Genomic DNA, 26816 nt, shown 5'->3' with positions numbered 1-26816 from the left:
ATTCCATTTTTTGGCTAAGGTGAAGGAAAGCAGAAGTTGACCAGCTGGGCGCTTGGGTTTGTGGATGGTGATTAGGTTTTGGTGGGTAGATCTAAGTGTTCTATGGGGAGTATAGGATGTTAGGATATTGGATAGTGCAGGGCACTTGGGAGGTTGGAATAGTAGTCTATAGGCAGTCGTGATTTGGAAAATGCCAAGTTGGTTATGGAGTTCAAGCCAGTTTAATGAGTGAAGGGAGGAACAGTGATGAGAGGAAGATTTGGCTTTGGTAGCAAATCTGGAGATTTTATTGTAACATACTTCTAGTTTGGAGGATAGTGAGGAGGATAAACTAGTAAGCAGAAGGGAGCCATACAGTACAGAGGGAAGGAGATAAGTAGTGGTGAGAGTTAGTCTGGTAGCAGGAGAGAGGAAGTGGTTGTTTCTATAAAGTAGGCCGAGTTTTATGTGGGTTTTCTTTATGTTTAGCTGGATGTGAGTATTAAATTTTATGTGTTCATCAATGGTTACACCAAGAAGTTTGGAGGAGGAAGCGACCTCTAAAATGGAGTTGTTATGGCTGGTTATTTGGAATGAGTTTTTATCAATAGGAGAAGACTTAGAAGGAGAGAATAGAAGGATTTTAGTTTTGTTAACATTTAATGAGAGGTGAGTTTGGAGCATCCAGTTTTCGGTAGTTGACAAGGCTATTTGTGTCAGTAGTTGGAGATCTGTTAAGTTAGAGACGCAGCAGATCAAAGTAAAATCGTCAGCATATTGAACAATTTTAGTATTAGGTATGGCCTTGTAAAAGTCGTTAATAAAGATGTTGAATAGTACTGGGCCAAGTATGGATCCTTGGGGTACTCCAGTGGGGGTAGGGCGGAAGGTGGAGGTGCCCTGGTCCCATTTGACAGCCTGGGACCTGTCGGAAAGATAGCTGGAGAACCAGGAGAGAGTTTTGTGGGAGAGATTGAGATTAGACAGATGATTTAGAAGGTGGGTGTGGGAGATGGTATCAAAATCTTTAGATAAGTCCAGCAGAACTAAGGATACTAAATTACTGGAGTCACGGGCTAAATTGACAGTATGTAAGAAGGATAGAAGGGCGGTGTTGGTACTATGTCCTGGGCGGAAGCCGTGTTGGGTAGGAGAGAGTAGCTGGTGTTTGGTAAGGAATGGCAAGAGCTGAAGGTGGATGCATTTTTCAAGGAGTTTAGAGAGAGGGGAAAGGATGGCTATGGGGTGGAAATTAGGTACATTACAGTTTTTGCCACCCTTGTGAAGTGGAAGAATATAAGCAGAGCACCATAGTTTGAGTACATAGGATTCAAGTAGGGATCTATTGATCAGGATGCTAATAGGGAGAGCAATACCATCGGAGGCTATTTTTAAGAAGGAGGAGGGAATGTTGTCGGGGGCATTGCAGCAAGGCTTTAGTTTAGAGAGTAGTTTCTTTATTTGGTAGGTGGAGATGGGTTTGAGTTCGAAAGTGGGGGGGGAGTGGAGGGAGGGGATGTTTGGTTGGGGTAGGATTGATGGTTGTTGTTGGTAAAGGTCTTGGTTAGCTCAGCAATAGAAGTGGTGGAGAAGGTGTTGAATAGTAAGGCAATTTCAGGGTCAGATTTGCTGGTGTCGGGACAGGGGTTGTTTTTAGTACCTGGCCTAAGGAGAGAGTTGATACAGTTCCAAAACTGTATGGGGTTTTTTGCATGATTTGTTTGCATTTTGATGTAGTAGGACTTTTTATCTTTGATAACTTGTTTTTTGGCAAGGTTTCTTAGTTGTTTGTATTTAAGTAAGATGTCTGGTTGTTTAGTTTGGAGGTATGTTTTCCAGGTTTTATCTCTTTGTAGCATAAACTTTTTGGTGTCTTTGGTAAGCCACGGGGTGGTCTTAGTTTTTACTCTTTTTGTTCTTACTGAAGCTAGGGAGTTAAGGACATTTAAGAAAGTTGAATTGAAAAAGTCAATGGCTGAGTCTAATGGAAGAGTTTTCAGGGGGTTGCAATTGGTACTCCTGAATGAATCAGAGAAAGTAGTAGGGTTAAAGTTAGAGAGGTTCTGAGTGTGGATAAACTGGTGGGAGTGTGTGGGGGGGGGGGTGAGGGAAGTTCGATGGGTGAAGGCAGGGAGGTGGTCTCCTAATGGGTCTGGTATAACACCAGATTGTATCACTTTATTGGGATGAGATACTAGGATCCAGTCTAGTATGGAGCCTGGGGGTTTAGTTTTGTTGGGTATAGTGATAGTGTTAGTAAGTTGAATGTAGTTAAATAGATTGATTGACATGGTGGTGTTACGGTTGTTGATTTTGTTCCAGTCTATATTTACATCACCCAATATGTAAGTTTCCAGTTTAATATTTGTGAAGGCCCAGGACAGGATGTCTTCCAGGGGGTTGGTGTTTTTACCTGGAGGAATATAGAGGGAAATGAAGCAGATGCTTTTATGATTGTTAATTTTTAGAAGGCCTGCTACAACTTCAGCATTATTGAAAGAAGGGATGGGATTAGTATATGGAGTAAAGGACAGCTGGTTGGAATAGACTAGTGCGACACCGCCACCTCGAGTACTTAGGCGGTCAGATCGAAGTGAATGAAATCCAGGGGGAAGGAATTCAGAGTCACTTATGTGAGGTTTTAGCCAGGTTTCAGAGATGGCTACAATGTTAGGTGAGTTGTAAGTGAGCCAGGCATGAAAGTGGGTTGTTTTATTTTTTTGGTTTTGGGAGTTAATGGTGAGGAATTTAAGGTATTTATTGGTGGAATTATTGTGGGAGCTAGTGTGGTTGGTAGGAGAGAAGTTTGGTCCTGGATTAGGGTGAATGTCACCGGCTAAGCAGAGGTAAGTGAGATAAGGAATAAGTTGTTTTGGTTTGTACTTAGTTAGAAGTGTCTGGTAATGAAAAGGTCTGGGTTTGTAGTATCTAGTAGTGATTGGGAGAAGTTTTACTTTGAAGAGGAGGGAAGGGTGGGAGGGAACTAAAGAGGCTGAGATGTTGTGGAAGTGTGTTGTGTGGGGGAGGTGGGGAGGCAGTGGTGGATAATGTAGATGGAAGTGAGTATAGGAGGTGGCATGGTATAGAGGAAGTAGAAGAAGGATGAGGAAGGAAGTAGAAATAAAAGTTTTAGGAGTAGGAGAGTGCATGATAGGTGGGGCCTGTTGTATGTAATAGAGAGGAGGTTAGGGGACTTAGGAGGGAAAGGGTGAGGTAGTGAGACAAAAGTATACCTCCAACAAAAAGTAAATACACCAAAAAGGCTTTTAAGCATAGTAAAGGAAAGTAGAGGTATAGCCAGAAGAAATTGGGGGGCTGGAGGGAGGGTAACCAGGACTGCAACAGTGAATACACTCGAACATCTACATTTATGGTAAGTGTACACAACTGTACTATGTTCTTTGTGTTTCACTGTTGCAGTCATTACATTTGGGTAGATTCCCAAAGCTATGGTTGGGAGGAGGAGTTTATATAACATTAGGGCCAGCTATAAGGCCCTGCAAGACAGCAGTTGCAAAGCCAGCTCTGGATTTAGAGAAAATTGGCAAATGATAATGCTTGGTGAAAGTATGTGCAGAACTCCAGGTAGCAGCTTCTAGGATGTCCCTGGTAGGAACACCTCTGAGGAAGGCTGCAGAAGTAGATGTAACCCTGGTGGAGTGAGATCTGATCCCCTGGGGGATAGGTTTTCCATGGTGCTTATAGCAGAAATGAATGCAATGGCTTATCCATTTAGAAATGGTTTGTTTTGAAATAACCTTCCCCTCTGCCCCTGCAGCATATGCTACCAGCAGTTGTTCAGATTTTCTTCGAGGTTTAGTCCTGTCCAAGTAGAATCTAAGTTGTCTGTGCACATCCAAGGAATGCAGAATCCGTTCCCCTTTGTTCTGTGGATTGGGAAAGAAAACTGGCAAATGAATGGACTGATTAAGAGTCACACTGGATAACACTTTGGGCATGAAGGATGGATTGGTCCTGAGACGTACCCTGTCCGCATGAAAGATGATGAAAGGCTCCACTGCCAGAAGGGCCTGTAATTCAGATATCCTTCTAGCTGAAGTGATTGCTAAAAGGAAAGCTGTTTTCCAAGAAAGAAATTTTAAGTCTGCAGTAGCAGCTGGCTCGAAAGGAGGTAGAGTGAGTTTCTCCAATACAAAGTTAAGGTCCCAGGCAGGGGTCGGAGCTCTCCTGGGTGGTCTCAAGTTTTTGGCCCCTCTGAGGTACTGCTTGAGCAGAGGATGAAAGAAGAGGGGAGGTTCTGTGTTATAATGAGCTGAAATGGCTGAGGCGTGAATTTAAATGGAGAAAAAAGACAGGCCCTTGTGAAGCATCTCAGTTATGTATTGCAAAATCTGAGGTAAATTGGGAGCTGCTGTGCTCATCAGAGTGGTTCCAGGCACAGAATCTTTTCCATTTTTCAGCATAAGATTTTCTAGTACTAGGTCTCCTTGCCTCTAAGATGACATCCATCACAGGTTTGCTGAGAGAGGATAAGGGTGAATTTAAGTGATTAGCCAGGCTGCAAGGTTCAATGTTGGAAGCTGAGGATGCAGAATTTGGTTCTCCTGCTGAGGCAGCAGGGAAGGGGTCTGAGGCAGGTGCCATGGAGATAACTGGGACACACTACGCAGGAGGGGGTACCAGTGTTGGCACAGCCAGTCTGCAGCAATCAAGATCATCCTTGGTTTGTCCTGTTTGACTTTTAGTAGAACTTTGGAGAGCAGAGGCAGCGGGGGGAAGGCGTAGACTGATAGGTTTTTCCAGCTGAAGGACAGAGCATCCACTTTCCAGGCTTGTTTGTGGGGAGTCCTTGTGCAAAACTTGTCCAACTGGTAGTTCTGAGGGGAGGCAAATAGATCTCTGTCTGGGCTCCCCCATTCGCTTGTCAACATGTTGAAAATCCTTGGTTCCAGTTTCCACTCATGTGGGTCCATGAGGTTTCTGCTTAGACCATCTGCCAGTGTATTTAATTTTCCTGGCAGGAATTGAGCTTGTAGGTGCACTTGGTAGCTCAAGGCTGTGTTCCACAATGCCATGGCTAGTCTGCAGAGGGGGTAGGACTGTGTATCCCCCTGCTTGTTTATGTACCACATAACTGTGGTGTTGGCCGTCTTTATCATTAGTTGTCCTGGAAGAATGTAGTCCTTGAAGACTGTCAGAGCATTCTGTACAGCTAGCATTTCTTTTTGATTGATATGTAGGTGCATTTGACTTGGGTTCCATTTGCCCTGAATGCACTTCCCTGCCAGGTGAGCCCCCCATGCATAGTCTGATGCATCTGTTGTTGGGGTTTGGGCGGCAGGGGGTAGTGTGAATGGTAGTCCCTTGTTTTGGCGGCAGGCCTCTGCCAACCAGAGGAACTCTAGGCATAGACAAGGTATGATAGGGATCATTGTTTCTAGGCTGTGAGAATGTTGACTCCATAGGCTTTTTAGATACCACTGTAGTTTCCGCATATGCAGTCTTGCATATGAAATTAGAAGAATGCAGGGGGCCATAATCCCCAAGGCTTGCAGTATTTGTCTTGCAGATAGCAGGGTTTTAGTGGCTACTTGTTTGAAATAAGTTACCAAATGAATTTGCTTTTCTGGCCATCTGGGAAGTTGTATTCAAGCTTGCTCCCAGGAATGTAATTTGCTGACAGGGTACCAGTTGTGATTTCTTTTCGTTTATGGTGTACCCCAGACAAGTTAGAACCCTTTTTACAAATGCCAAATGATTCAAAAGTATGCCCTGGCTTTCTGGCTGAATTAGACAATCGTCCAGGTATAGGTATATTTGAATACTTCTTTGCCTGCAAAATGCAATAACTGGAACCAGGCACTTTGTGAATACCCTGAGCACAGTAGACAAGCCAAAGGGCAGTGCAGAGAACTGATAATGCATGCAGCCTGCTTTGAAGCGTAGGTATCTTTTGCAAGATTCCCTGATTTGGATGTGCAGGTATGCTTCTTTTAAATCTAGTGTTGCCAACCAGGCGTCTTTGCCTAGCATAGGAAGTAATTGGTGAAGAGTCAGCATCTTGAATTTTGGAATCTCCAGAAAGGTGTTTAGAATAGACAGGTCCAGCACTGGACGCCATGATTTGTCTTTTCTGGGTACCAGAAAACATCCGGAGTAGAAACCTTGTCCCTTTTCTTCTTCTGGTACCAGTTGAATAGCCCCCATGTTTAAGAGGGAAAGTACTTGTTTTTGAGCCTCTGCCCACTGATTTGGAGGCAGGTCTGGCCACCCATTTGGTGTTGGCAACGTTTGTAAATGAAATCTGTATCCCTGGGACACTATATTTAAAACCCATTTGTCCTGGGTTATGAGTTCCCAGTTCTTTGCATGAAGAGCAATCTTTCCCCCCAAAGGGGCGGTCAAAAGATAAGTGCTTGGGAATTTTAAAAGGAAGTCATTGAGACTGTTTACCATAGGGGGGGTGTCTTGTTAATTCCAAATTTGGAAGTGGAGGCCCCCCACTGCTTAGTTCTGAGAGTCCCATGGGACTGAAACCTGGGGTTTTCGCTGTGTCTGGGTTTGGCTTGAGAAGACCTGAAGGGACTGGAAAGGACCAATTCTTAGTAGGCCAGTGCCTACTAAATCTAGAAGGTTGCACTTGTAAAAAATCTTTAACCGTTTGCATAGATTTAGCTTTATCTTCCATCTTTTTAAGTACTTCTTCAGCCTTGTTGCCAAACAGGCATTCCTGATTTAAAGGAGCATCCAACAATTTAGCTTTAACATGATCAGGCAAAGATTGCTCCTTAAGCCAAGTGCCTTATCAGCACAGACCCAGTAGGAGAAGCCCTGCAAGAGGCCTCTAAAGAATCAAAACCACATTGCAAAGTATGTTTTCCAACTTTTCAACAGAAAGCATTAAGTCCTGTAAATCTTTATTTTCCACACAGTCAGGAATCAACATCATTTTCTGTTTAAGCAGTCCAATAACATGTTGCTGATATTTTAACATATGAAACTGGCAGTTTAAAGCTCTGATTGCCAAAGTTGCAGAAGTATAAACCTTTTTACCCCATCTATCCAGCGCCCTGGAGTCTCTATCAGAAGGGGTAGGATTTTTAGCAGTAGAAGCCTTAATGCCCTTGGGCCCCTGAGAAATAGTCTCAGGATCTGCAAAAGGATTTTTGAAAAGGAATTTGTGGGACTCAGGAACCCTGTTGTATCTGTCAGATTTACTAGGAGCAGGAGGCAGGGAATCGGGGGCCAAACTGGATTCCGAGAAAACATCATCAACAATGTCTTGTACAGGAGGTATAGCCAAAGGCCTATGCTTAGGTAGAAGAAGGAAATCCCTTAGCCTCTTTTTTGAATCAGAAAATTCCTGGCTTTCCCAGTGAAAATGCTCCCTTAAAGTATGTAACGTTTCCCCAAAAGAAAAATCCTCAGGAGGGGAAGCAGAGGGAATAGAATCCTCTACATCAGAATCCTCATAAGTAGGTATGGACAAATCCAGGTCATCAGAAAAAACAGAATCCTGATCATAAGATTTATAATCAAGCTCAGCCCTAGGCCTCTTGGGGGGGGGGCTGACTACCCCTGATTAGAGTTAGTAGATCTTCAGCCATTTTTATCATTTGTTTTTTAGGCATAGGGGCCTGAGCATGTGGCCTGGGCATCAGTTTTTTAGACATGGATAGAGATTTAGGCCTTAGTAATGAAGGAGGTGTCGATTTAATATGCAAGTCTGTAGGCCTGACTACACCCTCAGAAGCCGGTGCCTGCACAGCGGCTCTGGACCCATCCAAGGTAGAGACATCCGCGGGTTCCATAGTTGAAGTATCTCACGGCAAATGGGTCTCAGTAGAGGCCTGCGAATCAGAAGTAGCAGTTATCAGGGGCTGCGAAAACACCTCACTGAGTACTGGTGAACTGGTGACTGGCATAGGAGAAGCATCGTCTGCAGTTTTGGACCTCAGCGGCCTGTCTCTATCTTTACCTTTGTTTTTTCGGAATCCTGGCAGTCGGATGGCTAACCGACGACATTTCTGGATAATTAAACCGAGAACCAAAATATTTAGAGGCAAAAATATACCGACGGCAGATAGTGCGCTGATTAAATAAGGCACAAAACCGACAGCAAGGTACGTTGTGGTCAGGGCCTAGGCAAGGAATACAGTACGAATGAAAATCTTTATGAGGTATTTGCTTTCCACAAGTAATGCAATTATTAACTTTTACTGACATCAGTAATGAGCAAGAAAAAGTTTCCCCAACGGGGTACTTAGCTTTAAGTTGAAGACTTCGGTTCTGAAACTCGAAAACGAATATTTCAGGAGTCGGCCGACCAGCACTTACGAACTGCTTCTGCTTTAGGCACGGCAAGAAAGACTGATGTAATGGCATTGGCTGCATGTTTTATACCCCTGACAACCTGACGCCATGGAAGAAGGGACAGCAACCGACGCAGGTCCCAAGACTTTGTTAATCAGGCCGACTGAGGGCAACCTGCAAGCAGATTACCCAAATGTAATGACTGCAACAGTGAAACACGAAGAACATCCTTCTATGAAACCATGCAGGATGGCTTTTGCAAAGCCTGCCCTAGCCTCAGAGATACAGTCCAGCTTATAATGTTTAGTGAAGATGTGGACTGAAGACCATGTGGCTGCCTCTAGAATAGTGGCAGTATCTAAGCCTTTGAAAAAAGCCCCCGAGGAGCCCACAGCCCTAGCAGACTGGGCCCTCACAGTGCAGGGAAAGTGTTTGCTATGGAAAGAGTAGCAGAAGGTAACAGTGCTGGAAATACAGGTAGAAACTGTCAAGGAAAATCTTAAGTTGCCTGTGAACATCAAGGGGATCGAGCACTCCCTCACTGTCATTCTGTGGAGAAGGAAAAAAGGTAGACAAGTGGATGGGCTGGTTAAGCAAAAGTTCATCGACAACTTTAGGCATGAAGGATGACATATAAGGTATGGTGGGATAGCCATGAGTGCCTATAGCTCTGAAACCCTCCTAGCCAAAGTCAGGGCTACTAGAAGCACTGTTTTCCAAGTGCACATCTTCAGGGTGGGTGACGTTGCTGGCTCAAAAAGTGCAGTGGTGAGTTTGTTTACAATGGAATTCAGGTCCCAAGGAGGGGGAACAGGTTTTTTTGGTGGCCTGATATGGAGCACACCCTTAAGAAAGAGCTTTAGCTCTAATCTTGATAGCAAAGGTGGATTGAGAGGTAGGCAAGCGGAAATAGCTGATAAATGGACTTTCACCGAGGAATATGAAAGTTCTTTCTTAAGTAGATCACACAAGTAAGACAAAACTAGAGGTACATCTGCCTCAAAAGGATCTAGTTGTCTGTGAAGACACCAACTGGAGAATGTTTTCCATTTAGATAGATAGGATCTCCTAGTAGTGGGTTTCCTGTCCTCCTGCAGGACCGAAAGCACGTCCTCTGAATAATGGTGTCTAAAAGGGATCAGAAGTTTATCACCCACAGGGTCAATTTGAGGGGTTGTAGGTGTGGGTGGATGAGAGATCCCTTCTGTTGTGTGATGAGGTTCACCTTGTGAGGTAACTTGTGGTGATTACCCTTGGTTAGTGAAAAAAAAGGGGGAACCAATGCTGCTTTGGCCAAAAAGGAGTCACCAGCACGATTTTGGGATTGTCCTGTTGAACCTTCAGCAAGACTTTTTGTATGAGAGAGAAGGGGGAAATGCATAAAGAAACATCCCCTTCCACGAAATTGAGAATGCATCCACCCTCCATGCCTGAGGAGAGGGGGTCATTGTGCAGAATAGCTGTAGCTGTCTGTTCTGAGGGGAGGCAAACAGATTTATTTTGAGGTGTACCCCACCAGTGGACTATATCTAGAAATACATCCCTGCGCAGCATCCATTCAAAGTTCAGAAATATTGACCTGCTGAGAGAATCTGCCCGAACATTGTTTTGTGATGGAATGTAAACTGCTTTCAGCATTACCTTGTAGAGAGTGGCCATTTGCAAGCTTGACTAGCCAGTCTGTAAACTAAGTAGAATTTTGCCCCCCCTTGTTTGTTGATGTACCACAGGACTGTGGTGTTGTCTGTGAAGATTTTTAGAGGTCCTGGGTGCATGAAGGGAAGGAATGTCTTTAAGGCTAGGATAAGGGCAGTCATTTCCCTGATGTTTATGTGTTTTTCCTTTGATGGTAGTCCCATTGTCCCTGAACCTTCAGACCATTCATAGTTGCTCCCCACCCCAGATCTGATGCATCTGTGTACATCTGTTGATGCACAGGGAGAGGTTGTAAACACAATCCTGGGTTCAGGTGAACTTGCTGGATCCACCAATAAATCTCTTTCTTGAGACATGAAAGGAAGGAAATCTGAAATTCTAATGGGTGGGCGTGTTGGGATCAAACATTCTTTAAGTACTATTGAAACTTTCTCATGTGTAACCTGGTTAGGAGCAGCACTGGAAGTGTGGCTTCCATGAATCCTGAGAGGTGTAGAAACTCCCTGGCCAAAATGTTGCTAGCTAGGAGTAGGCCTTGAAGTATGAGGTTAAAAATGTGGCCTTTTCTGGGGAGAGGAAGGCCTTCATCAACTCTGTCCTTATTCTGCACCCCAGGAACTCTTAATCTTGTGAAGGGTCAGGGAGGACTTGAGCTGGTTGATGGTGAAGTCTAAGGCTTCCAGGAGGGAAATGGTGAATATTAAATGCATTTGGAGGGTATCTGTATGATCTGCCTGGATAAGGAGATCGTCCAGGTAAGGGTAGATCTGATCGCCTTTTGTTCTGCAAAAGGTTACCACTGGAGCTAGGCATTTTTTGAAAACTCCTGGTGCTGTGGACAAACCAAAAGGCAAGCCAGTAAACTGATAAGGTAAAGACTACACAGCAAAACTTAAGTATTTGTGGTAAGATGGATGAATGGGGATGTGAAGATATGCGTCCTTCAGGTCTAAAGTGGCCAAATAAGAATTGGGGATCAATACCGAAGAAGTGTTTGAAGGAGCGCATGCAAAAGGTGGGAACATGGAGAAAGGGGTTTAGGAGGGACAGGTCCAGGATGGGTCTCCATAGTCCATCCTATCTTGGGACTAAGAAGAGTCATGAATAAAACCCTAGGCCTTCCTGTTCAGGTGGGATATTTTGAATTGTGCCCTGACAAACCAGATCTTGAATGACCTGTGGGATATGGTGAACTTCCTTCTGGGATGGGTTTTTCTTTTCATGTCATGAAATATCCTTTTTCCACTACTGATAACACCCAGATGTCTGAGGTGATGTGTTGCCACAAGGGAAGACAGTGAGAGAGGTGGGCAGAAAGGTTAAGATTGTTGGTAGGGGTATGACAGTCACGCATTGTTGGGCCTGTCAGAAAAGGGCTGTCTAGCAGTAGATTGGGGTAAGGTATGCCTGGCAGAGGATGATTTCCTGGCACCTTTTCTTTGTTTTGAAAAGGGTGGTGCAGAGGCCTTCCTGACAGAATTGGGTTTGGCAGAGTAGTTTCTGTGAAATTTTGGCACTGGTGATACAAAGAGATGTTTGAGGTCCTGCAACTCTTTGCTTTTCTCTTGCAGGGTCTTAAAAAGCTCTGATGACTGTTTACCAAAAAGAAAACTGTTATCAAGTGGAGCATCCATGATTTTACTTTTAAAATCATCAGAAAGAGGTAGTAACCTAAGCCAGGAACTGAAGGGCAGAAGCAGAGGCAGCTGATCTAGATTATGCTTCTGCAGCATCATAGCTGCATTTTATGCAATGCCTAGTGACATGTGCAGCCAATGAGAGGCAGATGCAACCTGTGCTTTACTGGAGGAATAAGGAAAAGAACAGAGTTGGTCTAAGGCCTGGGATGCTAGAACCAGGGCATATTTTACCATATGTGTTTGGTAGTTGATGGCTCTGAAGGTCAGGGTTGCAGATGTATAAATTATCTTCCCTATCCTGTCCATCATTTTGCTGTCTTTATCTGATGTAAGCAAAGAGGCAGAGGGAATCTGTCTGGATTGCTTATCTGGTACGACAGCAACTATAGCAGGGTCTGACAAGGGGGCTTAATGAGAAATTTACAGTTGTCAGGTACTTTGCAGAACCTGCCTGGTCTCTTGCAGGTTGTTGAGAATCAGGCGCTTTGAAGGATGAAGCAAGGGCATCCAAGTATGCAGGGATGGCTGAGGGAGAAGGGGATTCCATCTGGAGAAGCTCATAATATCTTTTTTGAACATCTGTCACTTGAGTGGAATCCCACTTGAAATACTCCCTCATTTTGGTAATTGTTTCCCCAAATGTAATGTCTTCTGGTGGGGAATCACCTTCTAGGGAGTACTCTTCCAGTGAGCTGTATCCTAAGGGGGAGGCCAGTTGTGAAGTATAGGAAAGGGACTCATCAGAAGATGAAAAGGAAGATTCCTCTTCTGGAGTTTGAGGCAAGGGGCCTAAGGATGCAGGCCTGGGCCTCAAGGCTGGAAGCACAGACATGGCCTGTGAAATAGCAGGCCTAAGGACCATGAAGGCCTGGAAAAGGGATTGGAAAATGCTTGCTAATCTGGAATACCCTCAGAGGAACCAGACAAGTCTTTAGTTTTTTGTTTCTTTTTGAGTGAGGGAGTCCTAGGTCCATTCTGAGGAGGCGTAGGCCTAGGATCCAAGGTTATAGTAAGAAATGAAGAAGTCTCCATGTTAATGGAAGCTGGCAAAGAGCATTCGGGCAAACTTGGCCCCTCCAACATCAGAAACTGATGTCGGTATAACCTCCATGGACATGCCGGTCGGAGAAAGTAGAGCGGTGTCCGAAACGGAACCAGCCGAAGTTGCCAACGTCATAGGATGTACCTCAGCCCCTACATCGGCGGCTGGGGGGACATTTGAATCCAGAGGCTCAAGACGCTTTTTCAGGCTTGGAAACTTTGGCATTTTTCTTAGGCAGTTTGACCAATACACCAGGCGTCACTTCCATACCCAAGGCTAAGCCTTTCAAGGTGTTGATTCTCAAAGAAAAGATTAAGGGGACGCTAAATGGCTGCGTAGGGTCTTCGGAACAAAATGACTGGAAAACAGAGCAGAATTTGTAGTTGTGGGAAGGCCCTAAGCAAAAGAGGCAGAGGTCATGGCTGTCTTTGTGTGGGATTTGACGTCCACACTTACATTTTCCCTTCCTAGATGACATGGACAGTATCAGCTAACAATTAAGCAAGGACAGCAACCAGAACTAGAAAAAAATAAAGGTTCCCTAATGGGGTACTTATCTTTTTTAGACGTCTTTGCCATGGAGCAGAATGAGCGATCTGATGTTCGACTGGCAGCAGAGAAGTTCTGAGGTTTGTGCATGTGGACATTACATTTATGGTCTACGGTTTATGGTACCTATGTGTGACATCCTACACACCATACAGCAGCCAGACAAAGCTTTTGTATATGAGCCGGATGCTTGGGTCACCTCAGATGGAGGATCCTTCATGTTTAGAATACTGCAACATGAGAACAGAAGGATATATATCCTGTCCACTGTGATCTGGGGAAGAAACGGGGGGGGGGGGTGTTAATCTGAAGGATAGGGGCGTAGCCAAGATTTTTGACTTGTACACCAACTTCCAGAAAGTAGCCACCCTTCTCCATGTGAACTCCCACTAAAAAATACTCCTAAATTACTGGCCTTAAAAAAAATACATTTCACCAACCAGACATTTCAAGACATATAACCATAAGCCAATAAATATGCCTTTAAAAAGAGTTAAATTCTAGCATATCTTTATGCATAAAATAAATAATTTTTAAGTGCATACCATGGTGTACATGCTGTATGCCTGGCTACGCCCACATTATGGGGTTAGACAGTGAAGACAGATTTCATGCACTCAGGTGTTTAGTATGACAACACGTCTTGGGACAAATATCATACCTGCAGAGTTTTCTTTATCGGAGTCCAATTTGGGGTCAGAAATCGAAGTCCCCCTCTTTTTTTCTGATGGATCCTCAGAGTTGGACTGTGGGGGTCTGGCCTGCTCGCTGGGATCTGGGGAAGAAACAAAGGACACCCAGTCAAAATAGGGTTCCTTTTACCTTTAAAGGGGCACTTATGATCTAAAGGAGGCATCAGACCTGACTTACTCTGGGTATCTGTTAACATTCATAATGCCTTACAACCCACACACACACAGAAAGTGACAGCAAAAAAAAGTATATACTTACTACCGCTGTCTCTGTTCTGCATTGAGTGCACATAACAAGAAAAATACAGCAGTGCTTCTTCGCACCTACACATCACCCCCAAAACAGATACACAGAAAAAGACAGCATCATCAGGTATAGCATGCAGATTAGATAAAGAAAAGAGATCAGCCTGTACCAGCAGGAGTCACTGAAGACAGTGATGTATAACTAACTGACTGGGGAGGCTCAAAGACACTGCAGTTCCAGCAAAGTGCAACAGGGATCACTATAGGTAATGCCACAGGAGTCCTGTTGGGTTCAGAGACACTACAGTTCAATCCTCTCCTAGTAGGATTTCTGTAAATCAATGTCTCACAACCTTTTTCATGGCACCCTTTACCAAAAGTGGTGTTTGAATACAGTACCCGCATTACCACCCACCCCATGACTGTGCCTTACCAAATGTCACAGGCATCACTTCTTATACTGCTAGATAACAGCTATGTGTGCACAGTTATGAACATCTTCATACAATCTGATCCAAATTAGTTCCTCATATAAAACGAACACGTCCCCTCATATCTCCCACTCTTACATCATCCAAGGCCGACTGGAATATTTTATTTATTTATTTTATTTGAATTTGGTAACTGGGAATATCTGAATGAAACAATGACCCATTTTCAACAGAGGCCTGGAGAGAAAAACTTTACAACAAATTCAAAAACATTTAACCAGCAGTCAATAAGCAATTATCTACAAGGGAAGAAAAGCCCTGCAACGGATTAAATATTTTACAATTAGTTGGGGAGAAAGGCTCCACAAAACCCACATAAACATATTTTATAACAGTTTATAAGTAACATATATACAAGTGGACAGAATACCCACAACCAATGAAGCACAGACTGAAATACATTTACAAAATTATTACTAAGATGATAAACTATGACCAAGAATACAATATGAAATGCAAGTACCAAGGCGCTTAGTCTTACTGGAGAAACCGATTGATTTCACTGGAGATCTGTGTTCTTGCAGGATGGAGAAAATTAATTACACTAGGGGTCAAGCTATGGGGTCTTAAATCTCCATGGTACTTTTAGAACTTTTCCAGCCTTATGATCCATTACATGATGTACCCCTTCATCGCTGGACTTCTGATGAGTATTTTAATCTTGTGATCATATTTTGGATTATTTATGTCCAAATATCCAATGTGTGCTTTGCAAACTTCAGATAGACACCAAGTTTAATGATATTCGGCTAGAGACCAAGTATACTGATGATCATTTTCCATAGCTCTCCAGACATTCAATTTCTTGTACAGCCAACTGCACAAACTAATGTAATGCAAGTTTATTGAAAATTAAAAACTTCAGCCACCAATAATTCCAATAATGTAAAGCATTGCTACTGAGCAATAGGGCACCAAATATTGGCTGCACTAATCAATATAAAAGGCAGTAACTGGAAGTTACGTATACTAAGTTTATTTCAGCACACAACCACTGTTAAAACTAACTGTTGAAACTACATGTGGCTACTTTATGACCTACAATGCCAGTATGTCACTCCATCCGAAAAACACTTATGTTTATTATTATTATTATGTCTCTGCTCGACAGTGGCACAGGAAAATAACTTTCTTGGGTGGTGTAAGCCAGGGAACATTGTTGGCTAGGCTTACGTAGGCCCTTAAGCCGATAGCCTAGTACCTACCTATGAAACTATTATTCATGATCACAGCATGCATGGAGGTTCCTGGGTTTTGTACACGTTTTGATCCTGCTACTACAACTCACAATTACTCACACAGTTAATGAAACAAACATTCCCAGAAAAGACTGGCATGACAAATGCATAGTGAAAGTCTGCAACTGCCTTGTCCACAAACAGTCCCAGAAATAAGCAATAAATAAGCAATCCTCCTTTTCTTAATTTCTCCTTTAACATTGCCCTTAATCTATATTCTGCAGTCATATAGAGGTCTCTGATTTTCATGTCCATTGTACACCAACCATTTTTCTTACCATGACATAAAGGGCCTGAATACTTTTTTCGGTTTACCTTTACAAAGCCGAATCACAGTGGTGCGATTTCTCATATGAGCGAATCGTAAACACGAAAATGAAAACAGCGACAGTTTTAAATGTTCGAAAATAAGCAGATTCGCTGATTTTTGAATATTGTTGAAAAAAAAATCTAATGAAGTGTAAAGCAGGGGGGCCCCCCTACTTTAATATTCTAACTCTGAGATCGCACTACAGTGGGGAAAGGGACCATTTTCCAATCCCCATTATAATGCAATCTGCCCCAAAATGTCGAATGTGCCATGAGCGAATGTCACTGTGCATTTGCTCATTGCATATTCAAACCTTTTTCCGTTCGGCATTTGCAAACTTTGCAAAATGCCTTTCAGACAATTGCTGTTCGCCCGTGTGCAATACACACACATGAAGGTAAACCCTTTTTTCTGCTGTTAGACACACTTACTATAGGATTCCTGGATAAAATCATCTTTGGGCATATATAGTTCTCTTAAGAGGTTTAAAAGTAATAAGAAAAAATTCTCTGTGAAAAACAGAGAATGTAAAGATGCATACACACACACACACACACACACACACACACATACACACACACACATGCGCGCACACACGAACGCACACAAAATCTCCTAATTTTAAAAAGGCCAGACAAATGTGTATTACAAATGATATCGCAGAGAATCCAAAATTATGCTAATTAATAACAAATTATAATGTTGTTCCGTACCTCAGACTGTCATGCTTGTTGCTTAAATGAAAAGGAAATAAAACAGTATTCTTAGACTGTATTCATAAACTTGTATGAACCCACAGCAAACAAAGAAATACTGAGAAAAAAGATTATAAATTAAAAAAACTCTGAAGTTGCTCATTCAGTTGTTACAAATGATATTTCTGACCCTTTATTTTGAGAGACACAAAATCAAGAATTACAACTATGACGAAGACATGGTAAGGACATTTTTGTACTGATATAACCCTCCATGTACAGCAGTTCTCAAGGACCTCACCAGTGGTCTCCAAAAATCACCTTCTCCCAGTACAGATAATGCACATAACATCTGACAGCATCTACAGCTTAATACTGCTAACTGTTGGAGTACCACTGTACCATGGAATAAAGATAGGGGGTGAGGAATGAAGGACGAAGCAAGCATAAATCATGAAGTTAAACAGTATACACATTTATATACAAAAGAATGTAGTTCTAGCCTACATTACTTTGTCACAATAAAATGTATCATAGAACATAACTTTAATCAAGGGTATTTAACGGTAATTTCTTACCACTTATGTTTTTCACTTATAAAAAATATAGTAAAGTAAGGAATAATTTCAACCTTTTAGCAGTTTCAAACCATGGCATCTGTGCAAAACTCATTCACATTTACTAGTTACAGTGCCTTCATCAGTACTGCATATAATTGTAGCAACTCTGGCAACATTAGAATGATCATTAGAATGATCATTAAGGTATAATGCTTCTGAACTACACCAGATAAAACACTGGAAATAGTCCTTTCTCAAGTTGCAATGTGAAGTACTTGAGTTTGACCCTAAGACTAAAGGTCAAACTTGCATGCCATCATGTTGGGATGTTAGCAGGACTGTTTTCAGTGATCTCCTACTTAGCTTCCTGATCCTCGAACTCCCACAAAAAGACAACGTCTCACCCCTCTTCGCTAAACTCCTTCCTATTATCCCTACTTACAATCTCAGAAATCAGTCCCTCAAAGAACCAGCTCTTCAAATATCCAGAACAAACATGCATTGCATCAGCCTCTGTTTCTCTCTTCCAGCCCCCACACTTTGGCAACAGCTACTCCTCAGCTTAATTGATAATCCCAACTATTTTAAATGTAGACCCCAATTTAAAACATACCTGCAAAACCAGAGCCAATACAAATGTCTTAGGCCACATAACCTAACTCCCCCAATACCTTTAAATCCCGATCTGTCTTTGAAAACCTTGATGCAATACTTATAGATGGTCATTACATGTATATATGTACTTCCCATCCCCTCCAAATTACTGTCTTCATTCCTAACAAAACATATTTTTCTCACATTCCCTCTCTCTTGCCACTTCTTATATATATATATATCTAATTCTCCCTACTGTTACTACAGAACTACATTTTTCTCTGCTTTATGACTTTACTGTATTGTGTTATATAAAGAACAATTGCATACTATGTAAGCTATATTGCTTCCACACTCTCTTAGGAGTCACAGCTGACTGCTAGAGTGATTCCATAGACAGCCACTACTATCTGCAGTTTTCAAGGCAAAGGGGGTATGGAAGTAGGTTGCCAGGTCCTTCCTGTATAACACAAACACGCACACACTCATATCTACAGACAGTTTTGAGTGTCCAATACACCTAATGCACTTCAGAATGTGGAAGGAACCCAAATGCTGTATTACAGAAACACGGTCTGAGCCTGAAATTGGTCATTAATGATCAGTACCCTAACCCCGTAAACAAAAATGATAAAACAAATAAAATAAATTCCTGCTGTATAAGGACATACTGGCAATAAAAAAATAACTGCTATCAGATTTGTCTACTCCATCTTTGCAGACTGGTGGAAAGCAACATTGCAACCCAGAGTATTATAGTACCCACATTGGGAACCACTACTGTAAATAATGGCAAGGCAGCCACTAAGGTAGGGGATGGTGCATTACTTCTGAGTGAGGTACACAATTACTGCATTCTCTCTCTATCCCAGCAGGGGTCACTGTAAGTAATGGTGCAGCACTTCAGACTGTGAGGTATACAATTACTGCATTCCCTCTCTATCCCAACAGGAGTAACTGTAGGTAATGATGCAGTACTTCTGACTGCGAGGTACGCAATTACTGCATTCCCTCTCTATCACAGCAGGGGTCACTGTAGGTAATGTTCCTGCACTTCTGACTGTGAGGTATACAATTACTGCATTCCCTCTATCCCAGCAGGGGTCACTGTAGGGAATGGTGCAGTACTTCTGACTGTGAGGTACACAATTACTGCATTCCCTCTCTATCCCAGCAGGGGTCACTATAGGGAATTGTGCAGTATTTCTGACTGTGAGGTACACAATTACTGCATTCCCTCTCTATCCCAGCAGGGGTCACTGTAGGGAATGGTGCAGTACTTGTGACTGTGAGGTATACAATTACTGCATTCCCTCTCTATCCCAGCAGGAGTAACTGTAGGTAATGATGCAGTACTTCTGACTGCGAGGTATGCAATTACTGCATTCCCTCTCTATCCCAGCAGGGGTCACTATAGGGAATTGTGCAGTATTTCTGACTGTGAGGTACACAATTACTGCATTCCCTCTCTATCCAAGCAGGGGTCACTGTAGGGAATGGTGCAGTACTTCTGACTGTGTGAGGTACACAATTACTGCATTCCCTCTCTATCCCAGCAGGTGTCACTGTAGGTAATGGTGCAGTACTTCTGACTGTGAAGTATACAATTACTACAGTCCCTCTCTACACAAGCAGGGGTCACTGTATGTAATGGTGCAGTACTTCTGACTGTGAGGTACACAATTACTGCATCCCCTCTCTATCCCAGCAGGTGTCACTGTAGGTAATGGTGCAGTACTTCTGACTGTGAAGTATGCAATTACTACAGTCCCTCTCTACACAAGCAGGGGTCATTGTAGGTAATGGTGTAGCAGTACTGACTGTGAAGAACACAATAACTGCAATCTCTCTCTGTCCCAGCAGGGGACACTGTAGGTAAAAGGTGCAGCACTACTGACTATAAATAGCACAGCTACTCCAGTCCCAGAGTCTTCCAGAAAAGGGATGTTGTAAGTGCAAGTGCAAAAGTAGTAAGAAGGGACAGCTTAGAGCTACAACAGTTCAAAAGTCTTGGAGTGGAAGCCACAATTAATGGTGCAATAGGGAATCAGACTGTAGAGGACCAAAAAGATCATGCAAGCCTAGCGCTTCACAAAACAGGGAATATGCAGAAAGTTGTACACTTCTTTAAGCACAGGACACTTAGCCTGTAAGGTCTAACAGGGTTACTACTGCAAAAGCATCTGGTTCTTTTTGCCATGGATACTGCACTATACATATTGTCATACGTTTCTTCACTGCTAAATCCTGTTGTATCTTGTTTACTTCCCCTTTCAAATGTTAACAATTAAAAATATGACTTTCGAATGACAGAAAAGTCAACAGTTTGAATGCCAATGCCCAGAAGCCTCAAAATAAAAAATCCAAAAAGTGTATTCTGTGAGGTGCAAACAACAACTGCACCCCATCTCCTCTTACCTAACTGCTGTAACTCTCATGAAAGAAAAGGACAAACCCCTTTCCTTAATCTGTCCAGTTTCCCAGATTTATAATCCAGTGTAAGATTCTGTTCAGTCTGCCAGATTTAAATTTCAGTGCAAGATTCTGCCAGCTGTATTCATCTGGCCAGCCAAAAGTTGACATTTTAATCACTTACTTGCAGAATGAGAAGCTGCAAGAGTTTATTCCAAACACAGTCTAGGATGCATGTCATACTGGTAAACCAGACAATGAAACAGCCAGGAGGGCCTGCTGGATACTGGGAATGAAAGTTGGAAACCTTTCTTTGGATCTGATGTAGTAAATGGTTGCTTTGGAAGAGGGAAGTTGGACCTGACTGTGTGCAGCAGGACTGTGCAGTGCGGTGTAGTCCACCTGCCCACTACAACAAAAGCTAAAATATACATCCTTTTGGGCCTGCTACTGGATTTCTGTTGTGCTGCTTTACTTAGTTTCTAGATTATACAAACTGCATAAGCCAAAAGAAGAAGAATGTAAATGAAAAAGCCGGAAACTCTGTTATGTCTATTACAATAATTCCTGAGTACCAGTCTGGCTAGGTTGCACACAAAGGTTCTGGAAATATTAAAGTTTCTAGACTTTTTTGTATTAGGTGCACAAGGCATAAATCAGATTTGGTGCTGCAAACAGCAAACCACCAGATGTGTGTGTGTGTGTGTGTGTGTGTGTGTGTGTGTGTGTGTGTGTGTGTGTGTGTGTGTGTGTGTGTGTGTGTGTGGACTAATGAGAGTCTAATAATCCGTGCTCTGTGGTGAGAAGTGTGGTTGTTGGTACCTAGTCTGAATGAACGTCTCTGGCATTCAGCAATGGCAGGCACATTAGCAGTATGCTACAGACCTCCTGCTGCAAACTAAGTGAGAAGCTTTTGCGAAGGAGGGTCCAACTGACTTTCAACTCAGCACATTATTGAAAAAATGCTGCGGAAATTGTACAAAATTGATGAGAGGAAAGATAAGTAGAGGGCAGTTGCAGGGTCTTGGTGAGATGGCTTTAATTTTCCTGTCACTCAAGCATACAGTTGAACCTGCCAACCTCCTAAGTGATGCTGCGTGTTCCCTGAACATCTTCTATTGACACTTAACAATGGCTTACAGTTCCCTTCTAAGCACAGAAAACTAGAGATTCAGGCAGAACTTTAATATGTATACTTTACACACACACACACACACACACACACACACACACACACACACACACACACACACACACACACACACACACACACACACACACACACACAGAATAAGTTTGCGCAAGCGTGTGCATGTGTGTGCATGTACACTTTGATGAACTATCATTTGTTCAACAGAGTGAGCTGTGTGGAAATTTAGTCTAGTGTATGCAAGATAACAGCTCTTGTTATTGACAGCAACATATGTCGAAAGGAGCAAGATCTACTGCAGAAGATGTGTGTCTCTTTTGGATGCTGATACCCAAAGTTTTGGCTATACCAAAAGTTTAAGTTGGGAGTGTATGTGCAAGTGTCTGCAGTTTACGATTATAGTAGATTCTAGGTGAGGGATAGACTTAGTGTTGTGTGTTTGTGATTTTGTATGTAGTATGTGTCTGAGCCATGTTATGTAGTGGTACTGTTAAGGAAAGGGTTTTTCATAGGTAAGGCTGGGGCAGAGTTAGGGTTAAGGTTAGGGTTGGCATGCATTAGTGGTGCTGGAGGGCAAATCCCCCCACCGCCCATTCTTACTAAGGAGTGCTAACTCCAACCCTGTTTCTAGCCCCAGCCCTACAACCTACCTTAGAAAACCCTTTCTGCAATGCTACTGCTATTCACACATAAGAGAAATGGTGGCTGAATGCTGTAACAGGGTTTTGGTTTCTAGATCTCAGAAGGAAATCATTTTCTTTTTGTGATCTTTTGTATTTGTGATGTTTTTAGTTTACAATAATTTGTTTCAAACATTTTTATCAATCATATGTAGTTCAACAGTTCAATGTGTTTAGATTTCAAATTGTAATTAAATCACATAAACACAGACAAGCGTACGCACACACACACACACACACACACACACACACACACACACACACACACATATATATGTGTGTGTGTGTGTGTGTGTGTGTGTGTATATATATATATATATATATATATATATATATATATATATATATATACATATATGTATATATATATATATATATATATATGGAACTTCGAAAACTTCGAAGACCATATGGCCGAGACCATATATCTGAAGTTTTGGAACTCCAAACACTTTCTATTGAGATTGCTGTATAGTGGAGAACTTGGGATTTGCCATTTTCCACACTGTAGTGCAATCTCGTAGTCGTATCAGGTGGGGGTGCAGGGGCTTGCCCTGCAAAAAGTACAGATAAGTTTATTTTATTTTATTCTTTTTTCGAGGTTCCGAAACCTCGGACATATGGTCTCAGCCATATGGTCTTTGAAGTTTTGGAACTTCGAGCAAGTGATAGGGATCGAACCTATATATATATATATATATATATATATATATATATATATATATATATATATATATATATGATTCCCAACTCTACTAACTACTCCAGCTTCACATGTTTAGTCCCCTTGCAGCTAGACTTCATGAAAAAAACTCTGCATACAACATGAGACACGACTCACAAGCCACACCAACCTTCATTAGCCCTAGAACCAAACTCCACAGCACTGCACATGCTTTCCTCTCCCAGGCACCTACTCCAAGGCAAGCTGTCTCCATCGACATTAAGGAAATCAACACTTAATCCAAATTCAGAATGCAACTCACAAAGCTCTTCTTCATTCAAGCCACTGCTCCTGTTTCAACGCAGGACATATCACCTAAATTTTCTCCTTTCTGAGTCTCTTCTCTCTCAGGATTCACAGTAGACTGACAGTCTTTAGAAACTAATTTACAGATTGTACATTACAAGCTGGTTGACTGGGCATTGCATTGTTCTTTTTCACTGCTATTTATATACTCAGATTTTTTTATGAAATTAGTCTGAACTATTCTGCTATTTCCTTACATTGCTGTATTTAAACAAATATATGTGTTTCCCACCTTTCCTGTAACTAGTCTAGTCCAGATACAGATTTGCTGTATCCAGGACTGTTTGTAAGCTTCTGCCCCCCCCCCCCCAAGCCTTTCTGTGTTGGAGGCAAGCCTTCTAGCTTATCAGTGGGAGTGGTAAGCACTAGGTAGCCTTATCTACCACAAGAGGAGTGGTTTCTGGCCCATAAATTGAAGTTTATTGGCCATTTGGGCAGTTTTTTCCATCTCTTTCAACTTTCAAGTTTAAAAGCTCGTGTTTGCGCTTGTTTTCCACCTTTCTTGTAACTAGTCTAGTCCAGCTACAGATTTGTTGTATCCAGGACTGAATGTAAGCTTCTGAGCCCCTCAAGCCTTTCTGTGTTGGAGGGAAGCCTTCTAGCTTATCAGTGGGAGTGGTAAGCACTAGGTAGATTATCTACCACAAGAAAAGAGGTTTCTGGCCCAGAAATTGTAGTTTATTGGCTGTTTGGGCAGATTTTCCATCTCTTTCAACTTTCTTGTTTAAAAGCCCACATTTGTGCTTGTTTCCCGCCTTTCCTGTAACTAGTCTAGTCCAGATGCAGATTTGCTCTATGAAGGACTGTTTGTAAGCTTCTGAGGGTGCCAAAAAGTTTGATCTTCAATTTTTCCCTTAGATCTGATAGTTCTCTCCTCTCCTGCACTTTTACTAGCTTATTAGTCTAGCACTTTACCAGACAACTTGTAGCAATTATTGTAGCACACAAAAGTGCTACCAGCACTAAACGTTCTATAAGGAAACAGCTCCAGTACCTATTATTAATGCCCACCCCTCCAGGCATGTCCAAATGTCAATTCCCTGTGCTTTCTCCTATTAACCTGGTGAACTTGGGCATCCTGAGGCAATGTAGCAACTGCCTCATGTACACTGACAACCCTCTCCTCTTACCTCCCAACACTCACACCTGCGAGAGATGCCCTTATATATCCAAACTGGAAGCCACGCATTCTCCAGCCAAGACCAGAACAGCTGGCCAAGAGGAGAAGGTCAACACTGGCACCACACCACATGGAACACATAGCCCTACAGAACACACACCAGTGCTGCCTTCACATAAAAACACAAACCACACACCCACCTTTGCGGAGGCTCTCAATGAAAATCTACCCAAACAGCACAGACCTCTAAGACAGAAACTTACTCAGCCACCACAACACAACATTAATCACGAGACACATAACTCTCCTAAACAGTGTGCCACTCAGTCAAAGCCCCTAAGTCAAAATAGCATGCCCAACACACTAGTCATAGGTGACTCAATAGTGAGGCACACTGATGTCCCACTCACTAGGCTGAATAAGGAAAAAGTAAGAGTCAGCTGCCTGTCAGGTGCCAGGATCCGCCACATAACGCACTCACTCAAGTCTCTCAACAACAGGTACAAATATGACTCTGTCATTGTACATGTGGGTGTGAATGACCTGAGATGTAGCTCCCTGGACTACATGAAAACAGACATGGGGGAGCTCTCGGATTATGTAGTCCAGGCGAGTATGACCCTAGACCTGCGCAGCCTCATACCATCACCCAAAATGATACCACAGTACAAGCAGAAAATGACTGATTTCAACAATTGGTTAAGCTTCTGGTGTCATTCTAAGGGGATCCAGTATCTGTCTGCCTGGGATGACATGATTGACAGATCTTGATGCTTTGCCAGATATGGCCTGCATCTGTTACCCCTGGGCTTCTGGATACTGGCCAAGGCTCTTGCCATCTCTATAGTGCCTTTTTAGGTGGTGTTCCAAAGACCAAATTACCACTGTAACAGCTACAAACAAATGCAATCTGAGGGTCATGTTGCTCAACGCTATAAGTCTAAATCTCAAAATGCACTTGCTCGAAGCACTCCTTAAAATGAAGAACATCAACATTTGTGCTGTAACAGAGACCTGGTTTAAGGCAGCAGAAAGCACTCCTGCACTACCAGGCTATATAGCTCATTCCACACCTTTTAGCCCAGAACTTGGACCAAAGCTCCAAAGGCGGTGGTGTTTTCTTATTCATAAAGATGCGCACACCTCCAGACTGGTAGCCCAACAAAATTGCATCAGACATACTTCAGGTACAGCTAACATTGGGTAAGACAGTGATTCAAGTCATTGTCTGCTATAGGTCCCCAACCATGTCCCAAGACTCCCACTCCACGTTCCTAAGCACCCTGGAGAATACGGGTCCAACCTAACACTCTCATACTGGGTGACTTGAACTACCCCTCCATTAACTGGGAAAACTACTCATGTACCAATACAATTGCCCAACGTTTCCTGGAATTCATTAATTCCAAAGCCCTGGACCAACTCGTTCTTACCCCCACTAGAAGTAGCAACATCCTTGACCTGGTCATTACTAACATGGGCAACCGTTGCTCTACACCAATAGTCAACTCCTCCCTGGTTAGATCCGACCACAAACTAATCACCTTGGAAATCCACATCCCTCTCACCTTCCCCCGCAAAGGTAACCACCATGAAAAACTTCTTCAAAGCTAACTTTGTCCTCCTGAAAACAGAGGTGGCTAACCTCACAGCACCCATGCAAATGAAGAATAGTTGCATGACTGCTGAATTATACACCAATGCACTGTACAAACGTGCACAAATGCATGAATCTTGCCATACCCAATAGAACCAAGACGCTCTCCTCCAAAAATAGGAAGCCAATCTGGTGGCCCCTGTCATAAACAAACTCTACAACAGAAGGAGAAAACTGATGTGGAATAAGGTGAAGTCCCAAGACTAGAAAAACTCCTTCATCAGCCTCAACAAAAAGATGAGATCCCTCATCAAATCCTCTAAAGCTAGCTACAAAAACAGAATTGCAGCAGATAGTAAAGACAACCACAAGGCCTTCTATAGTTATGTAAAGAATCTCCACAACAATACCCAGATTTTCTCTGAGCTACTGCACAATGGTACCTCCTATACTGAGCCAACAGATATTGCCAATACACTGGCCGACAGATTCAGTGCCAACTTTACCCCCCCAAAGGACCAATCACAATACCAGCAGATTGCCAGGCACCCAGTATTACTGCTGCACAGGTTAAAACAGCACTGTCCAAGGCCAAGCACACAGGTTCTATGGGGCCTGACAATATCCCTGGCTGTGTTCTACATGAACTACAGAGTGAACTGGCACCTCACCTGCATGCCCTGTTTAATCACAGCCTCATCTCAGGCTTTATCCCTACCGAATGGTGCACTGCTAGTCATCCCTCTCCACAAATGAAGAGCGACTACAGACCCTGGGAACCCTCGCCCCATTAATCAGACGAGTCTGATATGCAAAGCTAATAAACAAAGACATAGGGAATCTCCACACTTTGGATCCCAC

The 26816-nt window shown here is 42.8% G+C and overlaps 1 protein-coding gene across 2 annotated transcripts in view; it reads right to left on the bottom strand.

Annotated features, from left to right (window-relative positions):
• The window catches only part of LOC122806691 (ephrin-B2-like), a 988190-nt gene that overhangs the window by 49233 nt on the left and 912141 nt on the right, over window positions 1-26816 (bottom strand). Inside the window, exon 4 of one of the 2 annotated variants that reach the window (XM_044077322.1) lies at window positions 13802-13915. The exons of the other annotated variant lie outside the window; for it this stretch is intronic. Within the exon in view, the coding sequence (XP_043933257.1) occupies window positions 13802-13915 (114 nt within the window). The remainder of the gene's footprint in view (window positions 1-13801; window positions 13916-26816) is intronic. 2 annotated transcript variants of the gene reach the window in all.

Source organism: Protopterus annectens, chromosome 7.part0, assembly GCF_019279795.1.
Source record: "Protopterus annectens isolate FY-2018-M chromosome 7.part0, PAN1.0, whole genome shotgun sequence".
Classification (NCBI taxonomy): domain Eukaryota; kingdom Metazoa; phylum Chordata; order Ceratodontiformes; family Protopteridae; genus Protopterus; species Protopterus annectens.
Note: the sequence above shows the minus strand (reverse complement) of the source record. Positions and strands in the feature narration are given on the sequence as shown.